At 38.2% G+C, this 18,732-nt stretch overlaps 1 protein-coding gene across 2 annotated transcripts in view; it reads right to left on the bottom strand.

Moving 5' to 3' along the window:
* Positions 1-18,732, bottom strand: part of DAPK1 (death associated protein kinase 1) — a 90,461-nt gene that overhangs the window by 45,004 nt on the left and 26,725 nt on the right. For both annotated transcript variants that reach the window (XM_064439586.1, XM_064439587.1), the window contains exon 3: positions 5,328-5,549. In XM_064439586.1, coding sequence (XP_064295656.1) covers positions 5,328-5,549 — 222 coding nt within the window. The remainder of the gene's footprint in view (positions 1-5,327; positions 5,550-18,732) is intronic.

The following is an 18,732-nucleotide window of genomic DNA, read 5'->3' as shown; positions in this document are numbered from 1 at the left end:
GTGGAAAAAGGATTTCTGGATAGTGCTTTTGCAAGTTGCAAAACTATGAAATGGAACTGGTCACAAGGTCTCAGAGAAAGTCATTATGGGAACCTACACAGGGAACTTAGAACCAATTAACCTTCAAAGTCAATGTGGCCACCTTGTAACAACTCGGTCACATGCCATGTTGATCACATTGCTCATATTGTAATAATACCTAAGTGATAATTAATGATTATCTAAAGATTTCTGGCAAAGTTAAAACATCACAAACAAAGCCAAAACCTAAGCCCAAACCCCTGTTTGAAGAAACTTAACCTATTAAGTTAAAGCTTACAAGTTTTAATTTACCTGCTTAGATTTCAAACCAACATAAGCAGGTAAAGTTAAAGAAGAATTCTAGAACCAGTTTATTCCACTTTTTAAAGCAGATTCAATTTGATAAATTATCTAATTCTTCTCTAATTCAAAAATTTCTTCTGTCAGCTTGCAGAAGGTACGTTTCCCCTAAGGATTCTGTGGTCAAATGTCTCTTGTATGACTCCTTGCATTATTCCGAAACATGAGTTGTCAGCCCAAGACTAGACTGAAATGTTGCTACTTCTGTTTTATTTAAGGTTAAGGGGTTTTACATCCGCTTCATTTCACGGCCTTTATGAATTGTGCAGTTACCAACCCAGTCCTCAGAGGTACAACATACCAAATATTTTGAAAGAGCAGAACAGGGCTGGTAGCTTGTTACAGTGCCTGCCTGCTGAACAACAAGGTACTTAGTTTAGTTACCAGAAAAATCAAGGCATGTTACTGCATCAGTACACCTTATCATTTGCATTTGTCCAGCTTCTATTAGAAACATGAACTGTCATGAAATCCTCTCTTCAGTGTGCCTAAATTCTTCAATTATATTGAACAGGAAGCATTGCACTGAGAATGGCCAGCCAGAAAAACATAGACACCAAGCCCTGGCCTAAGATTTATGCAGTTAAGTCCCACTAAGAGGGAGACCTGTACACTCCTGTGAATCTTCCCTGCACCCAAACATGGCTGGTATTTAGGTTTTCATCACTGAAGTTCCCTGAGTGCCCAGAGTCTGGAAAAAGCACATGCTTGCCAACACTTTGGCTCAGCAGAGTGCCTTAGTATTTTGATCCTGCCTCAGACATTCAGATTTAACGTATAAAGAACGTTCAGGTTTAGCATATAGAAGTGCCATGCATCTTGCTCAGGGACTGCAGAGCCCAGAAGCCAAGCTGTCTCTCTCCGAGTTATGCTCAGTGCATTGCAGAGTCACACTGGCTCTAGCTCCTTTATTTTCATCCCTATCAAGCCTTCATCCTTACCTGTCTACACATCATCTGTGTATCTCTCTGTGTATCTGTGTATCTATTCAGGATTTTGAAGTCAAAAGGTGGCACATACATGACCTCAGTGCAGAGCTTGCATACCCGCTGTTACATCCCAGTAAGGAGCAAGGATTCAATCCTCCTCTCAAAATTCAGTACAAGGCCACTTGAGAACAACTTTCTTATGACTTACAGCTAAAATTAACAAAAACCCCTGAGCTATTTCTATCAAAAGACAACTAAAAACTAAAAGAAACTGTGCAGACATCAAGCTTCTCTGGAAGCCAAGTTATTAGTTATTACAAATTTTACAAGTTAAATTAGCTCTCCAATAAGAGAACAGGAATTTAAAGAGCTCATCATTATTTGCTTGTATTTACTCTTCACTGAGCAACTCATGACATCATCAGATCTTTTATATATGGATCCATCATCTCCTCCTTGCTTTGTTCTGTTTAGGTTAATATTATGAAGGTAGCAATAAGGTGGCAACTCCTTCTAAGACACTGGGATGCACAGGACTAAATTTTAAAGACTATACAGGAACTAACTTTTTTTAAAAAAGCATAAAACTTAGTAATTAATGCACAATCACTTAAGTTAATTTCTCTCTTTCTGAGCTAACGCTTTCAAAGCTTTCTTCTTTTCATTTTTTGAATTTTAAAAATAGATATTCATCACTCAGAACTATGCTACTAGAGTTAATGGTCTTAAAATAAGACTTCTAATTCAGAAGTGAAAGTATGTTTTTTTGCAGAGAAGTATCAATACTTAACTCCACCCATAGCTTCCCAGTGAAAAGAGTCAACTGTTGCTATCAAGCTACTTTAAAAGGTGAGACCATCCACATTGCTTTTGAGCATTCTAAGGAACTACTTCATAGTTTAGGATAAGGGTACATATTCTTTGCAGCTGCACCCAGACACCATAACCAAGGCTCTGCAAAGCACCATACACTGAGTACATTTTGTAGGTCTGCAGTCTAAATGAAGATGTAATAAAGTGGAAAGAAAAACAAAATAGAAGAGACAGAGTATGCATCCAATGTTACCAGCAGGCCAGCAAAAGGGGATCCAGGTAAGTGCAAAACATGCTTGAGGAAAGAAAATAATTACCACTGTGCAACAAAGGCATCTGTGTTTTCTAGTCTGATAAAATGGTAAAATGATGGCTTCAGCAGAGCTCACTGGAAACAACTTAGAATTGCTAGCATATAACAGAGACTAGTTACTGCAGCTGGACAAAAAAAAAACCTATAAAATTATGACTAAGTCAATTATTTGTGTGATAGGGAAAAATACGCACAGCATTCCTTGCAAGACAATGAAAGAGTCCACAGAGTGGGCACTTCGAAGGTTATTTCCAAATCAAGGAGAAACTTGCCACTAAGTAAGACCTAGAAATATGAAAATATGCCCAATTTCACTAAATATACTACAAGACTGTGATAAAATAAGGCTCTTCAAGGATACCTAATGCTTGTGGGTGACTGCTGAATCTTTTAAGGAAGCATTTGATTTTAAAAGTTTCAGAAATCAAATGTTTTGTAATTTTTATTTTTGTAGGTCATTTAGGACATAAGGTAGGTGAGAGAAAAACCTCCAAACACCTATGTGGATATAGGTTTTGATATGCAGCTCTATTTTGCATTCAGTGTTGTGAGTACCTTGCCACTGCAATAATTAACAAACTACCCACATATTTCTGCATACGGAAAACAACCTTGAATACTTTCCTGTCTAACACACTATTTGCCGTGAGGTAATGAAGTGAAAACTACAGTCAGTCGCTCACCTCTGAGAAACAGCTGGTTGTTAATACAGAAAAATGTTTAGGAGGCCACACGCAATACTGCAAACCTCTTGTTGAACCAGGACATAAAAATCAATAGTGAACAGGCAACAGAGGCTGTTGCCCTGAGACTGCACAGCCACCAAAAAGGTCAGCTGCAGGGGCTTGACATCTGTGGGCTGCAGCTTCTTCCAAGAACAGAAACCAGAGATACTTTTCCTCATCACTGCTTGCGTTATGACACTTGCTTACTGATATAAAATCAGTGTTCCTTCTGGGTATTTGTTTTGTTATGAATTTCTCATACATAGCTGGAATGTCAATTTTTCTAGAATTTAGAGAGAAACTAAAAAGCAAGTTACACAAAATTCGGTATGGGGTACACTGTCTTATGCTGTAGTCATAAAGGGACACCAAGTCCCAAGAAGAATGCCATCTTCTAATCAAATGTGAAAATGGTCACTTAGGATCGATTCTCAGGACAGCAAAACAGGTTATTTAATGAGCTTTCAGCTTTATTTCTGTTTGTTTGAAATTGTCTGTAAGAACAAAGAATGTCAAGTGACTAGGTTCCGAGGCAAAATGTGAATATTAGAACATTTTAAGATGGGATCACATATTTAAGTTTCTAAGGATGCAATTAAAATCACAATCTTTTGCCTTTTAATAGTTTTACATAACGTCATGGTGATTTTGAGATTACATAACTTTACAGAAGGTAGTGGATTCAGTTTACAAAGGGATCACTAAGATGTCATCTTTTCCTCCTCAACCCTCTAACTAAATAAATGTATTGCCTTTGTGGTACCCCAAATAGCACTTCTTCAACTTGAAAGACTCACACAGCAGTCTGGAAAAGTGAAAAAAAAAGTCTCTAACTGAAACTATATGGGGATTGTTAACTAGACAAAACAATTAGCTAAACTGCAATGCAAATAGTTTGCTGAGCTTCACACAATCAAGCTTACCAAATATTAAAACACACTGCCAAAAGCAGTATCTGCTTCCATTCAATGAACATTAGTGGGTACGCACAGACACACACAGAGCAGCCTTGCTGCCAGAAGAGCTCCTATCCCATGTAGAAAAGAAGGGGCGGAATGACCCCATTCCTCCTACCACTGTCCATGATTTCCAGGTCTTCCTCAGAGCTTTCAAGTCCAGACACTGGCCTGATTTCATCCAGACAGATTACAGAGCAGAAAGAAAGCACTGCAGAAGCAGTGATACGCTGACAGTAAGGTTATAGACAGGGAGAATATGAAAGCTAGTATCAAGTGCAGAGAGAAAAAAGCATGCAACACTAAAGTATCCTTATAAGGTAAGTGGAAATATAATTTACCAAAGCTAGTACACAGGAAGAGATAATCTACATAAGAAAAATCACACAAAAAGCCAAAGAAAGATAAAAGTGCTGCCCAACATTCTAGTATCACATAATTTGCTTGCATTGAATACTTATTCTAAAACACATTTAACTGATACAGAGCAAGTATGGCAATAATGGAGTGTCAGGCATGCAAACTATGTAAAGACTTCCACATCCAACTAGCAAACACTGCCAAACTGTAATGGGTGAGTAATGCTTAACTTCTAAACTTGCAATCTTTGAGGAACTTGAAGCCAGACTTGCAATAATGCAGAAGTATTCTCTGCCATCATATTTACCTCAATCCATTAGCAATAAACTCGGATGACAAATGGGAACTAAAACAAGGATATGAAAGTTCAGTTTACATTTCAACAGGACGGAACGGGGAAAATTCTGTGCTCTGTTATGTGGGTTAAAAAAAGAGAAAAAGCATTCAGTGATCCTACTTTACTTTACACCAACATAGACCAGTAGAACTTGCTAAACTAACCTCCACTCAGAACCTCTATTTCCTTCTGTTCTTAGCTTCAAATCAGTTTATTTAGCTCCAGGCTATTATTCTGGATCCATAACATCAACAATGACTAAAGTAACATGCAGAAAACATTCCTAAATATGCTGGTTTTTTTTTTTTATTTGTAGTGCATTTACAGTGAAAAATACGTGTAAAATTCAAGACACTACACTCTGGCTTAAAGAATTGTCAGGCTATTATCTATCTTCTTCTGCGTGGTAGGGATCATCAACTCAATCACTGCGATTCTCAGAGAAAGTGTATATTTTTTTAAAACAAAAACAAATATTCCAGTATTCCTCCCCAGGTCTCTAGAGCTACTTACAGTTCCAGAATAAGAATGACATCTGTTTTGTTCTCATAAACATCATGCAGCGTGATCACATTAGGATGTTGAATCTCTTTTAGTATGCTGACTTCTCGCTCAATATCTTCCCGGCTTACTCCACGCCGGCTGGATTTCGTTCTCCGTTTCTTGATGAATTTTGCTGCAAACTGCTGACCAGTACTTTTCTCACGGCATTTTTTCACTACAGCAAACTGCCCACTAAAAAAAAAAAAGAAAAAGAGGGAAAGAACAAAGATGATTGGTTCAAGGAAGGTTTAGAGCTAAGAGTAGCCTCCGCTATGGTGGAGGAAAACAGCTGTATCTCTGAATTACCAATTCGACTGATGCACATTACTGCTTTTTATGCAATCTAGAATAATACCTGAAACAAAACTCAGAGGAGGCAGAAAAGGTAAGTTAAGATACTGCTTTTACATCACACAAACATACATACATAAAAGTTGCAGCATACCTGTAAGTAAAAAATAACACTTGCATAGACCATTGGATTTTTGAAAAATATGTGCATTACTGGCGAAAAGTAATGGTTTCTGGATTTTTCCTTCCATATGCATATTGAGGATAATTTTTTGTTCTGCAAGACAGTCCTCAGCTTCTTCCAGTCTAAATGACCTCTCAATATTCACGTTATTCTTTTTTTTAAAAAAAGTTTTCAAAACAATACTGGGTTTCAAGACACTGCTTTGATTCTTAGTTTTAAAAGCACTGACTAAATACAGTAATATCAAGAATTACAGTTATTTTATAATCTTTTTAAGTGGGAAGAGTTTGAAGGTGAGAAAAGTACTAAGGCACTGAGGAAAAACCCACGATTGTGTTACAAACCAGAAAAAACTCCAGGAAGCTGCTGACTCCAGCACATTATCACTGATGTACAAGCCTGTTGCTGCTAGATGGACACAATGATTCAGATCAGAAATCTCTAGGAATCTAATGCTGAATTAAAGCAAGAACAGGATTCCTCACACTCCCGAGTTTCCTTCTAAGTTTTCTTAATCTCTTGCTGAGGATTCTCTAGTAGTTCTATTCTTGGTTGATCTCACTGTACAAAGAATTCCCAGAATTACAGAATATGCCAATGAGAAAATTTTCTGAAGTTAGCCTACCCTGTTAACTGAAGAAGTGGTGTCCCCTAAACTAGACTTAAAACAGCTGTTAAATCAAACTAAGCCTAGTAGTCTTGACTATCTACACAGCAACGTAACATGTAGTCGTGTTTATTCCACCCAGTACCTGAAAGAGAAGCTAACCTTTATTAGTGGTTAATTAATTACAACTGACAGCAGAGATCTCTAGGAAGATGCATCACCCACCAGAAGGGCATCACATGACAGTGCCAAGTGGGAATCACTCAAAGCTACACATCTTGTGCATGAACTCAATGCACAATACTACTTTATTACTGGAGAATGAACATGTGCCAAATACACCAACGTAGTAATCAAGCAATTAAGGAATGCATGACAGATAGAAAACAGAAGATCAGCAATAGTGTTGTGCAATAAACAAAAATAATAAAATGCTGTGAGGGAAAATTAACACTCATGATTTTTGAATTTAGAGGGCTGAATAGCTGAGAACACTTTATGCTGCTGGTCACCACTGCCACCATTACAATGTTGACCCCATACAGAACCCCAGGTGACAAACTTGTCCTGAACTGGGACACACAGTTGGGCAAGGCTAAATGACTGTCACCTTCAGAAGGCAGGACAGAGACAGATCCTCTCTTATCAACACCTAGAGACTCTAGAGTAGCCACCACTAGCTGGGAAGCCTTTGAACATACTTATGGGCAGTGAGAGAAGTAAACTCTGAGAGAAGCAGTCAAGAGTCTTAAGTTTTGAGGTTTGGTTTTACTTCAATGTTATGATTACCATTCAAATTTCATTCTTCATTATTTCATGAAATCAGATCATGAACTTGTGAGATGACTTTATGCTGCATGAAAAAAATCCTTGCCTTAAATTCCCACTCCCTGCCCTCAATTCTGCACAGAGTTGTCAAGGGCCAGGTTCACCTGACAAGGCCCAACACATTGTAATGACAAACAGCAGTCAGACAGTGCTTTAGACTGCACCATCTCTTCTTCCCCGTTGCATGTAGGCTGGGAGACCTGCTTCACTTGCCTAGACTTGGTCATCTAGTACTATCTGAGATACTCTTGGACACCTAAGACATTCATATGGACTGGCAGATAAAGCACAGGACCTCTGGAAGCTCAGCGTCATCCTAAACTGGCAGCAGAGGGCAAGACAAGGTACCCTAGAGTACATCAAGCTTCTGTGCTTGGTTCAGTTCAACTCCACAACAACTTGTCCTGCAACAGCAGCTCTGGGTTTGATCTCCAAGGTCTGGGCAATTTTGCACCGCAGGACAGCCAGCCAGAGTGGAGCACGCACTTAGGTATTCTCACTGCTGATGAGAAGTGCAAACAAAGTCTTCTGGCCCTTGCTTACAGTGGGGAAAAGCAGTGATTGTCTTACTCTCTGCAGAAGTATTCAGCTTTATTTAAAACACAATCAGCTTTTCAGAAAGTTCACAGTTCCAGAGGAACTCAAAGTCAGGCAGTAGATATATGTAGGCATCACCACAACCCTGAATGGCTACTCACACTCACGAACCAGAAGGAAGTAAAAAACTATTGCTTGCTTTTTGGCCAACTGGTTAGCTTTCAGACTAGAAGCCTAAACTGCCTGATAGAGGAAGGAAAATATTTCTGCTTATGTTTCTTCCATAGGCTTGAATGCTATATGGCTAACCACCTTCTTATCGACACTAACCTCCTAAGTTTGACAAAAGCCAGTGCTTCATTTAAAAACAAAACAAAACAAAACCCCACAACACAAGCCAAACAAACCCAACAACAACAGCAACAACAAAACCCCAAAGACTAAAAAAGATAAAATTACTGCTAACAACAGCTCTGTAGACGCTGGGACGAAAAAGTAACTCCGAAGTACATGGACATACAGTACATACTAATATCTAAAAAGATTTAATTTTAGAAGTTGACTGGGATTAAGAGCTATCTATATTTCACTGACAAAGCACATATCATTGACTTCTGAAAAATTCTGTATTTTAATTTCTGATCTTTAGCCCATTATAGATTTTTTCGTTTAGTGCTTTTACACTGAAAAGAGTAATGCATTTTAGGCTTCTTTCTAAATAAAAAACATACTGCAAGTGTTTTTAAACATGCACTGGCTGTGGACCTGTAAGATAAAGAAAGATATTTTTTTTTCATAATATTATTCATATTTTAATTATACCATTCCCCAAAGCCACTTCCTCAAAAGCTTCCAATGCCCTTAAGGCTAAGGCTGTTTAATCTTATTCTGGCAATGGGTCAACTATGACATTACAGCATGAGCCTGACCTACTGAAACAAAGGGGACTAGGCAAGACAAGTAGATCTCCTCTCACCTCCTCTTCTGAGCTACGTAACTTAAATATTTCAGTTTTGTACTTTTTTCTCCAACTACAACCACTGGTTTGAAGGATGTCCTGATGTACCACAATTCAAGATAAAAGTATTACCAGAAGACCAATACATTGTTTAAAACCCCATGACTTTATCAGTTGGTCCTATCAATGGTTTATTAGGATGTCAGGCTCCAGAAATCTTTAACATTGCTCAAGACTGCAAGAAAGTTATCAACTAACAGGTATCTAGAATAAGTGCCAGCTATACACCAAATAACCTTCTTATTGTTGCTGTTGTGGTATTCAGCACATAACCGCACAATTAGTTGTTTTGTTATTAAATGTTGTACATGCAGATCACACTTAAGCTGCAATCAAAGGGATTATTTCATGCCTGGGATCCCTAAGCCACACCATTTTACAACTCTCCCTGAACTCCTGTTTTAAAAGCAGAGGAGAGGTGTAAATCAAAGGGTATTTACTGGGCTTTAACCTGTAGAACTGCAGTGACAAGCTGTTTTAGATCAGCTCTGTATGGCCTAACACATTTGTATCCAGGAATATACTCCCACGGATCCTGGAGCTTCAGATCCAGCACTTATTCATACAGTGTCTTCAAAGCCAGAAAAGGCCTTTAGTTTTAAGTTTCCTTGCTTTTGTAGACTTGATTTAAAGTGGGTGGGGTCAAAAAAATTATTGCCATTTTTGGAGGCAATTACACTGACAAAAAGCCCCAGAAGTAAATCACAAACTCACACTTAAAGCATCTGACTTTTTTTTAACGTGGCAGAATCAGGTTAAACAGTGAAGAAAGATGACAACTGGATGTCAGAATAAATACTTTGCTAATAATAGTAATTTGTTTTGTGATCTTGTAATTCTTACTCAACCAGCAGTTAATTACTATCCTTAATCCATTCTTTTTGGGACACTTGGCACGATATCTCCACATCCAGTGATTTTTTCAGACTCACTTCAGAACAAGTTCTTACCCTATTAGCTAATCATTACATTTCTCCATCTTTTTACATCATAAGACGATGCACGCTGCCCTTTACTATATATATATGTGTATATATATATGCAAAAGTTATGCAGAGGGGTGATAGAATCACCAATAAAGCACTTATACTCCACTCTTTATTGGTTCTGGCTTAGCAGGATCACAAAACAACTATTCATTAGCATGAATTACGGGCAACTACTGAGACTGACACTTTCGAATCAAAGAGAAAAAACAAAAAGTTCTTTCATTTTTTCGAGAATGATGATCACAGTGATTAGGGGTGGCAGACACCCTGTATTCCTCCTCACTCCCAGCCTTCTGCACCAGCTCTTCCCAGCTAGCTTCTTCCAGGAAGAGTGAAATGCTTGCCCCAAGAACCCTCCAAAAGAGGTCCAAGCAGGACACAGAGATGCTCAAGTAACCCCCAGGGACCAAACTTCTAGTATTTATTGCCACATTAGGGCAAGCATGGGGGAATTCTCCATGCCATCTTCTGAGGACTGCATTAAAAAGACAAATTTTAATGGGAGCAGGGGATAGGAATAAGTGAAAGGTGTTATGATGACATGAGAGTAATAAGATGTTTTTGTATGTTTCTGACACTCAGGCACTTTTTTTGTATTTTAAAAATTTGGTATTCAATACACAACTCTGAAAATGCGATATATTAAGATCCAACTGCTTTTACTATTTGTTTGACTGCTTTCCTTTTTAAAATTACACTAATCCACAGAAAGAGACTTACATAATACTATTAGCTTAATCCATGAAAGAAACTGCATCCCAACCATTGAGCCATTTTTTTTTTTCCCCAGTAAAACAGCTACTACCAGGCTGCTGACACTTCTGTCTTTCCTTAGAGATCTGCAGCAGGGGAGGCCAGTGAGCAGGTGATTTCCACCCCCAGCAATGTCTCAGCGTCAGTCAAGCTCCATCAGTCACCACCACTGCCCACGTATCACTGCCTATCACCAAGGGCATCTGAGCTGATTCTGCTAATAAGGTTAACCCTCACAAAACTGAGGCAGCAGTATCAGAGTCTTTTCCAAAAGAAAGGAAGACTTCTCCATGAACTGTGAAGGGTTATAGTTACGTTAAGTCCTTCTCCACCTTCTAAATCAAGCAAAACATTTTCAGTTCAGCTGCAATGCTGAATTGGAGGCAAACTCTTTCCCCTCCTTCCTCTCTCCCTCTTTATGGTCTTGCAAAAGACGGTAAACTGAGGCACTTGAGCGTCTCTCTTGTGTGTATAATGTTTACAGTACCGCAGCCGAGAGACGCTAGCACAATGCGTTACATTTACCCCATTGAGGAGGTAAGCCATTATCAGCATTAGCAGGGAGGGGTAAGCCATGGTTAATAGAGCACTCCAAGCAGAAATGACCGAGAAGTGGTAGTGTTTCCTGTGTACCACACTCAAAAGACAACCTGCTTCATGGAATAGCAGCTTTAGTGCTAGCTACCAGCACTACACCTGCCAGGAAAAATACTCATTGATCTTGACAGATAAAGAAACTGGGATAATCTAAAACAAAGTATCTTGCTAGGTAGAGTTTCTCTAAGTGTGCATGGACATCTTTTCTTTTCCCCGCAGAGGGCATGTTGGGGAACATAAGGGCCCTTTCCCCAAATCATGCTTTTAATTTTGCAGCCAACCAAAGAGTACAGGCAGATAGGGAATGAATGCAGGACTGACTGATAAGCTCACACCATATTTGTTTAGGCCCTGAAATTTAGAAATAATTGTACAGTGCTCACAATTTTTGTGCTCCTTCCCCTGCCCTACAATGTTTAATTCACTAGTACAGATGCTGACAGAATGCCAGAAGTATTGTTTAGCTGCAAACTCTCCAAGTACTGGAGAGCTTTGAAAAGGAAAGGCAAACAACATGAAGATGGAACATAGCACTGGATAGGTGATTAGGCTATTTATCTCTCTTTTTTTTTTTTACTTATTTTTTTAGCAGCTCTGGCAAAACAGTTTTCAACATCAGTAACAAGTTTACACTTCCAGTGCTGACACAGACACACATCTCATTTGACACTGGAGCTGTCTGCTTTGTGTCTGTTGCAGAGGAGCATATTTTCATAGTCCACAGTGAGTCTAAGCGGCAGCACTCAAAGTACTTGACCACTCTAACATGTAGATGTTTCTGTAACATGTAAACATGTTTCAAGCACAGATAAACACTTTTTATAGGAAAGGGCACACTGGCCATAGCACAATGTAAGTAGTAAATTTGGGAGACTGGGGAGACACATGGAAAAAGCAGTACTAAAGAAAACAGGCCAAAAAGGAGTTAAATGTGATACAGCACTTTAAGCTAAAGAGAAAATACTCCTCAAATGCTATGTGAGTGACTAAGCAAGAGAATAAGCCAGCTGAGATCTGATGGTGCAGAGATCGTTGTTAGGACCAGTCTTTACCAACTACCACTAGTATAAAAATGCAAATACAAGACTGAATTAAACTTGACCATGAAATTATAAATAGTTGAGTGCAGCAAGCATGAAGGCAGAAGAGTAACACACATTATGCAATTGTGCAGTACATTCACAGCACGTACAGAGTTTAAATCAAGTTGTAATTAATACCCATCAGTAAAATGCATGCTGATACACTTTCATTAGAAATATTTCAGAAAAGCAGCAAAACCAAAAAAAGCAAGGGCAGCAAGGAAGAGCAAGCAGAGGGGAAAATCAGACAGATTTATAAAGCAAAGACAAACAAATGTAATGACAACTGGTATTTCCTAACTTCTGAGTTCCTTGTTATGCATAGATAAGCGTCTCTCAAATTCCCTGTCATAATTTCTGACTAGGAGTATCTTTTAGTGTCAAATTACCAAGTTTCAGAAGTACCCTGATCCCAATGTAGTGACTCAATATATGTGATGATAAAGTAGTTTATCTTTCAGGATGAATACATCAAATACCTAACTTAAAGTTATTTTACCAAAATATGCAAAGTATAAAAAGGACTTGTTCCCTTATGTAATATTTTAAGGAAAACACACCCAACTTTCAAAATAATCTGTATTATTACTCCAGTTAGAAAAAACATCGCATTATCAGGTACCATTTTTTGTCTGTACAAACCAGCTGAAACCTCTGCTGTACTATCTATGCAAATACAGTTCAAAGAGTGTAAGTGCAAACTTAGTGAAATTAACAGAAACAGAAACACTCTGATAGTATCTATAACAGATGGTGTCACAAGAAGCAGCAGTCACAAGTTGGTTTCAAACACTGTAAGAAGCAGGTGGGCTAAGTCAAATTTTGTAAGCATATCCATAGACTAAACTACCTAACCATAACTTTGTATAACTTAAGTCATGTTGCAGGATGGATCAGAAAGTGAAAAATCACATAAGCAGGGAAATTGCCCTATCTATTCTTTTCTCCAGCATTTTATAAGCTCACGCCTCATATTTTTGTGGTTTGGTTATTTTAAAAAAAGCAACTCATTGTGCATTTCAGCTATGTATTTATCTCCTGCAGAAATACTCTTGTGCTGTCAGCCTCAGCACATTATGCTGATGAAACTGGAGGTCTCTGTTGCTCTACTGCTTTCTGCAGTTTTGTTAGGTTGCTAAAAGACTTACTCTAGATGTTTACTAACCTTACAGAAAAGTGATTTTTCAGACTTTTCATTGTTTTCTTAGAAACCCAGACGAACCACTAGTCCTAAGGGAGGCCATAACAGCATGATAAAGAACTTTATCTAAAACAGACCACAAGAAAGATACCACATTGTTTACTGTTTATTATTATTTATGTGCTTTATAATGCTCTGAGTCGTGTATGAAAAATTTTAGAGGAATAATTACATGGGATGATTTGGAGGGGGCTGGGGAGAGAGATATGGAAATACAGAAGACTACTACTTTGTCTGTGTATATGTATGCATGTGTTTCCAGCACTGTATCGAAGACTACGCTACAAAGTGTCTTCATGATACCATTTTATCATAGTATTACATCACCTTCTGGGCCACACATTTAAAAAGGCAACTGATTAAAGGAGTGACTGGCATTGTCAAGGCTCACTACACAGATGGTTATCTATGCACAGATTCAGTCAAGATCACATCTCACTGCACACAGCTCCCCAGAACAGTAATTACTGTTAAGCACAAGCAGAATAATCAGATGGTTCTGGCTGGCTCAGAGAAAAAGCGACGAAGAAATAGAGCTATATTTGGACCATTTTTAGTGTATCATACTCAAATGCTGAAAGTAAGACCGAGCATACCAGTACACCTTCCCACAGCCCTTTCCCAACACCCTCACCTAAAGGAAAGGGGCTGATTTGCCTGGGATGTTCTCATTCTAATGAGAGAACTATGACAAAGCTTTTCCAACTTAGTTAATGCCAAACAAGTTAAATTGTTAGAGCATGCATGCATACACACACCTGGGCATACACGTGCTGAGCTCAAAAGCACTTACTAACTAGCACAGTCCATCACGCAGAGATGATGGCAAGTGGATCCTACGTATCAGCAGTTTGACAGTAAACTTCAACTGCAGATGACTGAAGAATTGTTCAGATTTAGAAACAAGAAATTTAGAAAAAACGTAATCTCGTGATGATTAGCCTTAATTTTGTGAAGTGGAACAAATGATGAGTTAAAAAAAAAACCCAGCTCTTTCCCTCCTGTTACATGCAAATGCTTTAACCCACTCTCTATGTACATGTAAATATGTCAGTATCTCTTTACACATCACAACAAGAGCATTGTAAAAACAGGATACAAAAATGAAATATGACTGCATGATATATTGTTGATAGTCTATTTCACACACACTACACTTTGGAGTGAATAGGTAGATATTTAATACATTCTACCTTTGTAAGCAGTAACGGAGCTACTGTCCTTGAAAAGGGTTTTAATTAGAAACACAGCACCTTGAAAAAGAAATTGAAAAGTCAAAATGCCTGCAACATTTGCATCCTGCTGATGCACTTTGCCTGAAGGCTAATGCGTAGCCCTTGCCAAGCATGGCTGCTATGTAACCAAATGAGAGTGCAGTCCTCTCTTTCATCCAAGGAGGGGGCCTTCACATTTTTTGCCTTTCAGGAAGGCTTTATTTCAAGTCAGGGCTCTAAACTAAACAGAATTTCAGCATGCAAAATGTGTTCTGACTGGGTAACACCAGATCACCCCATGAAGTTGCAAATATATCTTCCAACCATTGGCATATGACCTCAGAGCAGGGAGAAGAGTCAAAGGAATTATAAAAAGCAAAGTCAGAGATGCTTTATTGTGTGATTCAATGTGAAAACAGTTATGAAAACACTTGAAAAAAAATAGCAGCATAGGTTCTGTTTGAAACAGAGGCCACTTGTATTTTCCTTATGTACTTCCCCTCCTTCATATTTAATTAGCTGTGACTGAACTGTGGTTTACTTCACCACTTTAAAGGAATGTTTAGATAACTGGTTGAGTCACAACGCATCACACATTATAGTACAGGAAAAATTAAATGTTCAAGAACATTTTAATAACCCAAAATAAAGGCAAAGATTAAATTATAGCCAAGCATTAAAGCAGAAACACGTATAGCAAATTTAATATGAACAAATCACACTAAGAACACCTCTGAAGACTTTATCTGCATGAACACAAATTTATCTATATTTAAAGGTACCATTGGTCTTAGTTCAAAATAATGAGGAAGAATAATATGGGAGTTATAGTGAAGAATGGAAAGCTCTGTACAAACCAAATAAGAGCCTTCTGTCTATACAATACCTCAACAAATATTTATTATCTAAACTGAACTACCACACAAAGCATGTATTTGTGAGGCTTACCAAGGCATTTCATCAGTGTTTAAAAAATATTAAATAACAAAGTTTACCTAAGACTTTAACATCTGTAAACTCAAATTGGCAGACAACTCAACACTGTAACAGAGATTTCAGTAAGTCCAAAAGCCACCTGCTCAGAAGAAAATGCTTTGCAAGAAAGATGCATCTTAAAGCCTCTGCACAGTCCTTAAGCTTGACCTCTGAAGCTGCTTAAGTTGTGTGTTTCTGTACACACTAGTCTTAAATTCAGCTTAAGATTTTTATTGATTTTTCATGTTTAAATGAAAGAAGTTTCCTATGACTCAATCTCCCTCAGTTCAGATAACTGTAAAATGAATTTAAGTTATATTTTCCGAGGTTGTCTTCAAATTTCTCATGGTGTTAAAAATAACCCTTATAATTTTCTTTTTTTCATAGCCAATAAAAAAGGGATTTATGTAATTCAGATGCAAAGTGAGTGAAAAAAACCCACACATGAAATCATTACTTTCTGATCAGGCCATGACACAGAACAAGCTCATACAAAATGTTATGTAAATGTGTAAGATCTAATACTGACGGATACTTCAGAAGATCTAAGCATTCAGACAGAAGTCTTCAAACTATTTCTCTGGGTAGCATTTATCTTTTCAGTGCTGATACAACTGAATAATTTTGGGAAGCACTTGAAGATTCCTGGAAATAGCTCCCATCTGTTAAATGTAATACTGCTTTCCAGTGAAGACCTTTGAATAAAATGTTTTATTGCTTTAAACATACAGCTGCAGCTGTCTCATGAGTTTACTCTATCTCCTGATTAGAAACAATGGCAGGAGCAACAAAACTGACAAGTCCAAGATTTAAAAGAGTTTGGAGCATGGCACCTCCTACTACTCACCCTCCTTCCTTTTCTTCCACCCCAATCACAGGAACTGATTTCCTGGTTAGACTATATCTGATAAACAAGGCTTGCTGTCACCAGATGGCCCACTGTGGCAACATGACGAGACACTGTGCAATGTGCACCACTCATTTTGCTGTAGACTTTTTTGGTCAAAGTTTTGCAATACGAATGAAGTACCACTTGTTTGCCTTTTGCCTTTTTTGAAACACTGATTTTTAATAAGGTGCACGGCTTCATAGGCTGTTTATCTCTGGTGTTTACCAGCTTCAGTCCTCTTTGCCCCACTTGGTATACTCTTTTAATATAGCTGAAAGGTTTCCTTCTCATTATTTTCACAACAGTCAGTCCACTGTATTTATTCTCCTCAGTGAGCCCTCTTAATTCCAGATTTTTATGATCTCCACCTTGACTGCTGAGGTCCAGCCTCAGGACTCTGAAGTCCACCTCTCCTGTACCTTGCCAGATCTAGGCATTGAAGTCACGGGGTCAAAAACTTGGAAAAATTACAAATTCCTCCTCACTCCTTCCAAGTCTGCTCTCATCTTTATTGCTTTTTCCTGTACTTACACATTCACCTGACTCCAGTGGGATGGACCAGTACTCAGGTATCTCCCTGAGGCAAACTAAAGAAATTAAACAGTACTCCCCACAACGTCTCTCCTGAGAGTGATTTGGAGAAGGGTATCTCTCTTTAGCTGGATATACTATATCCTGACCACTACACTTGATTTCCTTCCAACCTGCCTAGTTTACCTTTGCAATAAAATGGCAAAGCACACCAAAGAAACATAGCTGGCAGGAGGGGTGGGGCTGAAACAACCCTGACAATTATGCTTCCTTTCTGGATTAAACAGAGTGCTGCACCTCAACCATGGTATTCACACTTTCCCAGCACCTTTAACATTCAGTAGACCTTATTTATTACACGGAGAGAAACAATTAGTCAGAACGTATTAAGTTCTCAACTACGGATGTATGAAACAGGTGGACTGATAGCACGTTCAAGTTAAATTACAGTTTTAAACAAATCCTTTACTGTACTCTAAATAAAGGAATATACAGCAAACTGTAAGCTAATAATTTAAAGCTTCTACACAACTCATTAAAAAAACCACAAATCTACTACCTTCAAAGTTATTTACTCCCTTTTATTTAGATAGCTAGATAACACTTGTAACAAGTATTTGAAGGAATAAATAAAAAGTAAAAACCTATATGCACAAAGTCTAAATTTAACTTAACAGCTAAGTGGCAGATGGCACATCATGTGGTTACCCATCAACCTGCAGCATTGGCAAAAGGATTAATCTACAAATCCTGCTGCATAACCAGCATAAATATAGAAAGTATCTGTGCTCTCCCCACCCCATATTCGCTCCTCCTCCCCATCTCACATGCACACACAAAAAAAATCTGTTTCTTAGGAAATGGTATTTCAGTTAGAAATTCTTGGACATTTACCTATCCGTTTGCTTTTGGGCCCACGCCAGTCCATTTTTATGTACTGCTCCATTTAAAGTACAAACCATCTGAAGTTCCTATATTAGCCAAGATGTTTCACTTCCAGGAATTCTGTTATGTATGAAGTTTCATATCTCTTCTCTAATTCCAGTCCACTATTCTTCCAAAGACATAATTTCTACTCGTTTGCTTCAGGTTTTTTACCTCCTGTCTCTCCCACCTCCAATTATTCTAAGTAGTGATAAAAACAGTCTCACCATAACTGAACTAAATGTAACAACTATCCAAAAACATTGTAAATTAATTTTTGTTTGGCTTACTGCATATAGCTCTAAATTGCAGCATCTAAATATTTTTTAAAAGTTACTCCAAAGACAGAAAGGGCTGGGGCATTCATATACACTCCAATCTGAGTGCATAGTAGAGATTCAAGAGCTGGAGGGAGAAGTCAGTGACAAGCTTTTTTTTTTTTTAAACCATTTCTATGCAAACCCCCGTAACTCTCTAACATAACACATAACTCCCCAACCCCCTTCCTTCCAAGGAAAACAGAGCTTGTGACCTAGCAACTCAGTCTATGCATTTTTATGCTGAGACACACTGAACTGAAGATCTCTGCTCTTTGTTACATTGATATTGGTTTTGTTTAACATGGAAGTATTTCATTTCAGGACTTTGTGCTGCAAGAACAATAACAGTATACTCGCGAAAGCAATGGACGAAAACCACTGCTGCCAAAACTAGCCACTTTGCTCCCTTCATTAAAAACGCATAGTTCTCTTCCT

This window comes from Phalacrocorax carbo, chromosome Z, assembly GCF_963921805.1.
Source record: "Phalacrocorax carbo chromosome Z, bPhaCar2.1, whole genome shotgun sequence".
Taxonomy (NCBI): domain Eukaryota; kingdom Metazoa; phylum Chordata; class Aves; order Suliformes; family Phalacrocoracidae; genus Phalacrocorax; species Phalacrocorax carbo.
The sequence above is the reverse complement of the archived record's forward strand: the minus strand, read 5'-3'. Positions and strand labels throughout refer to the sequence as shown.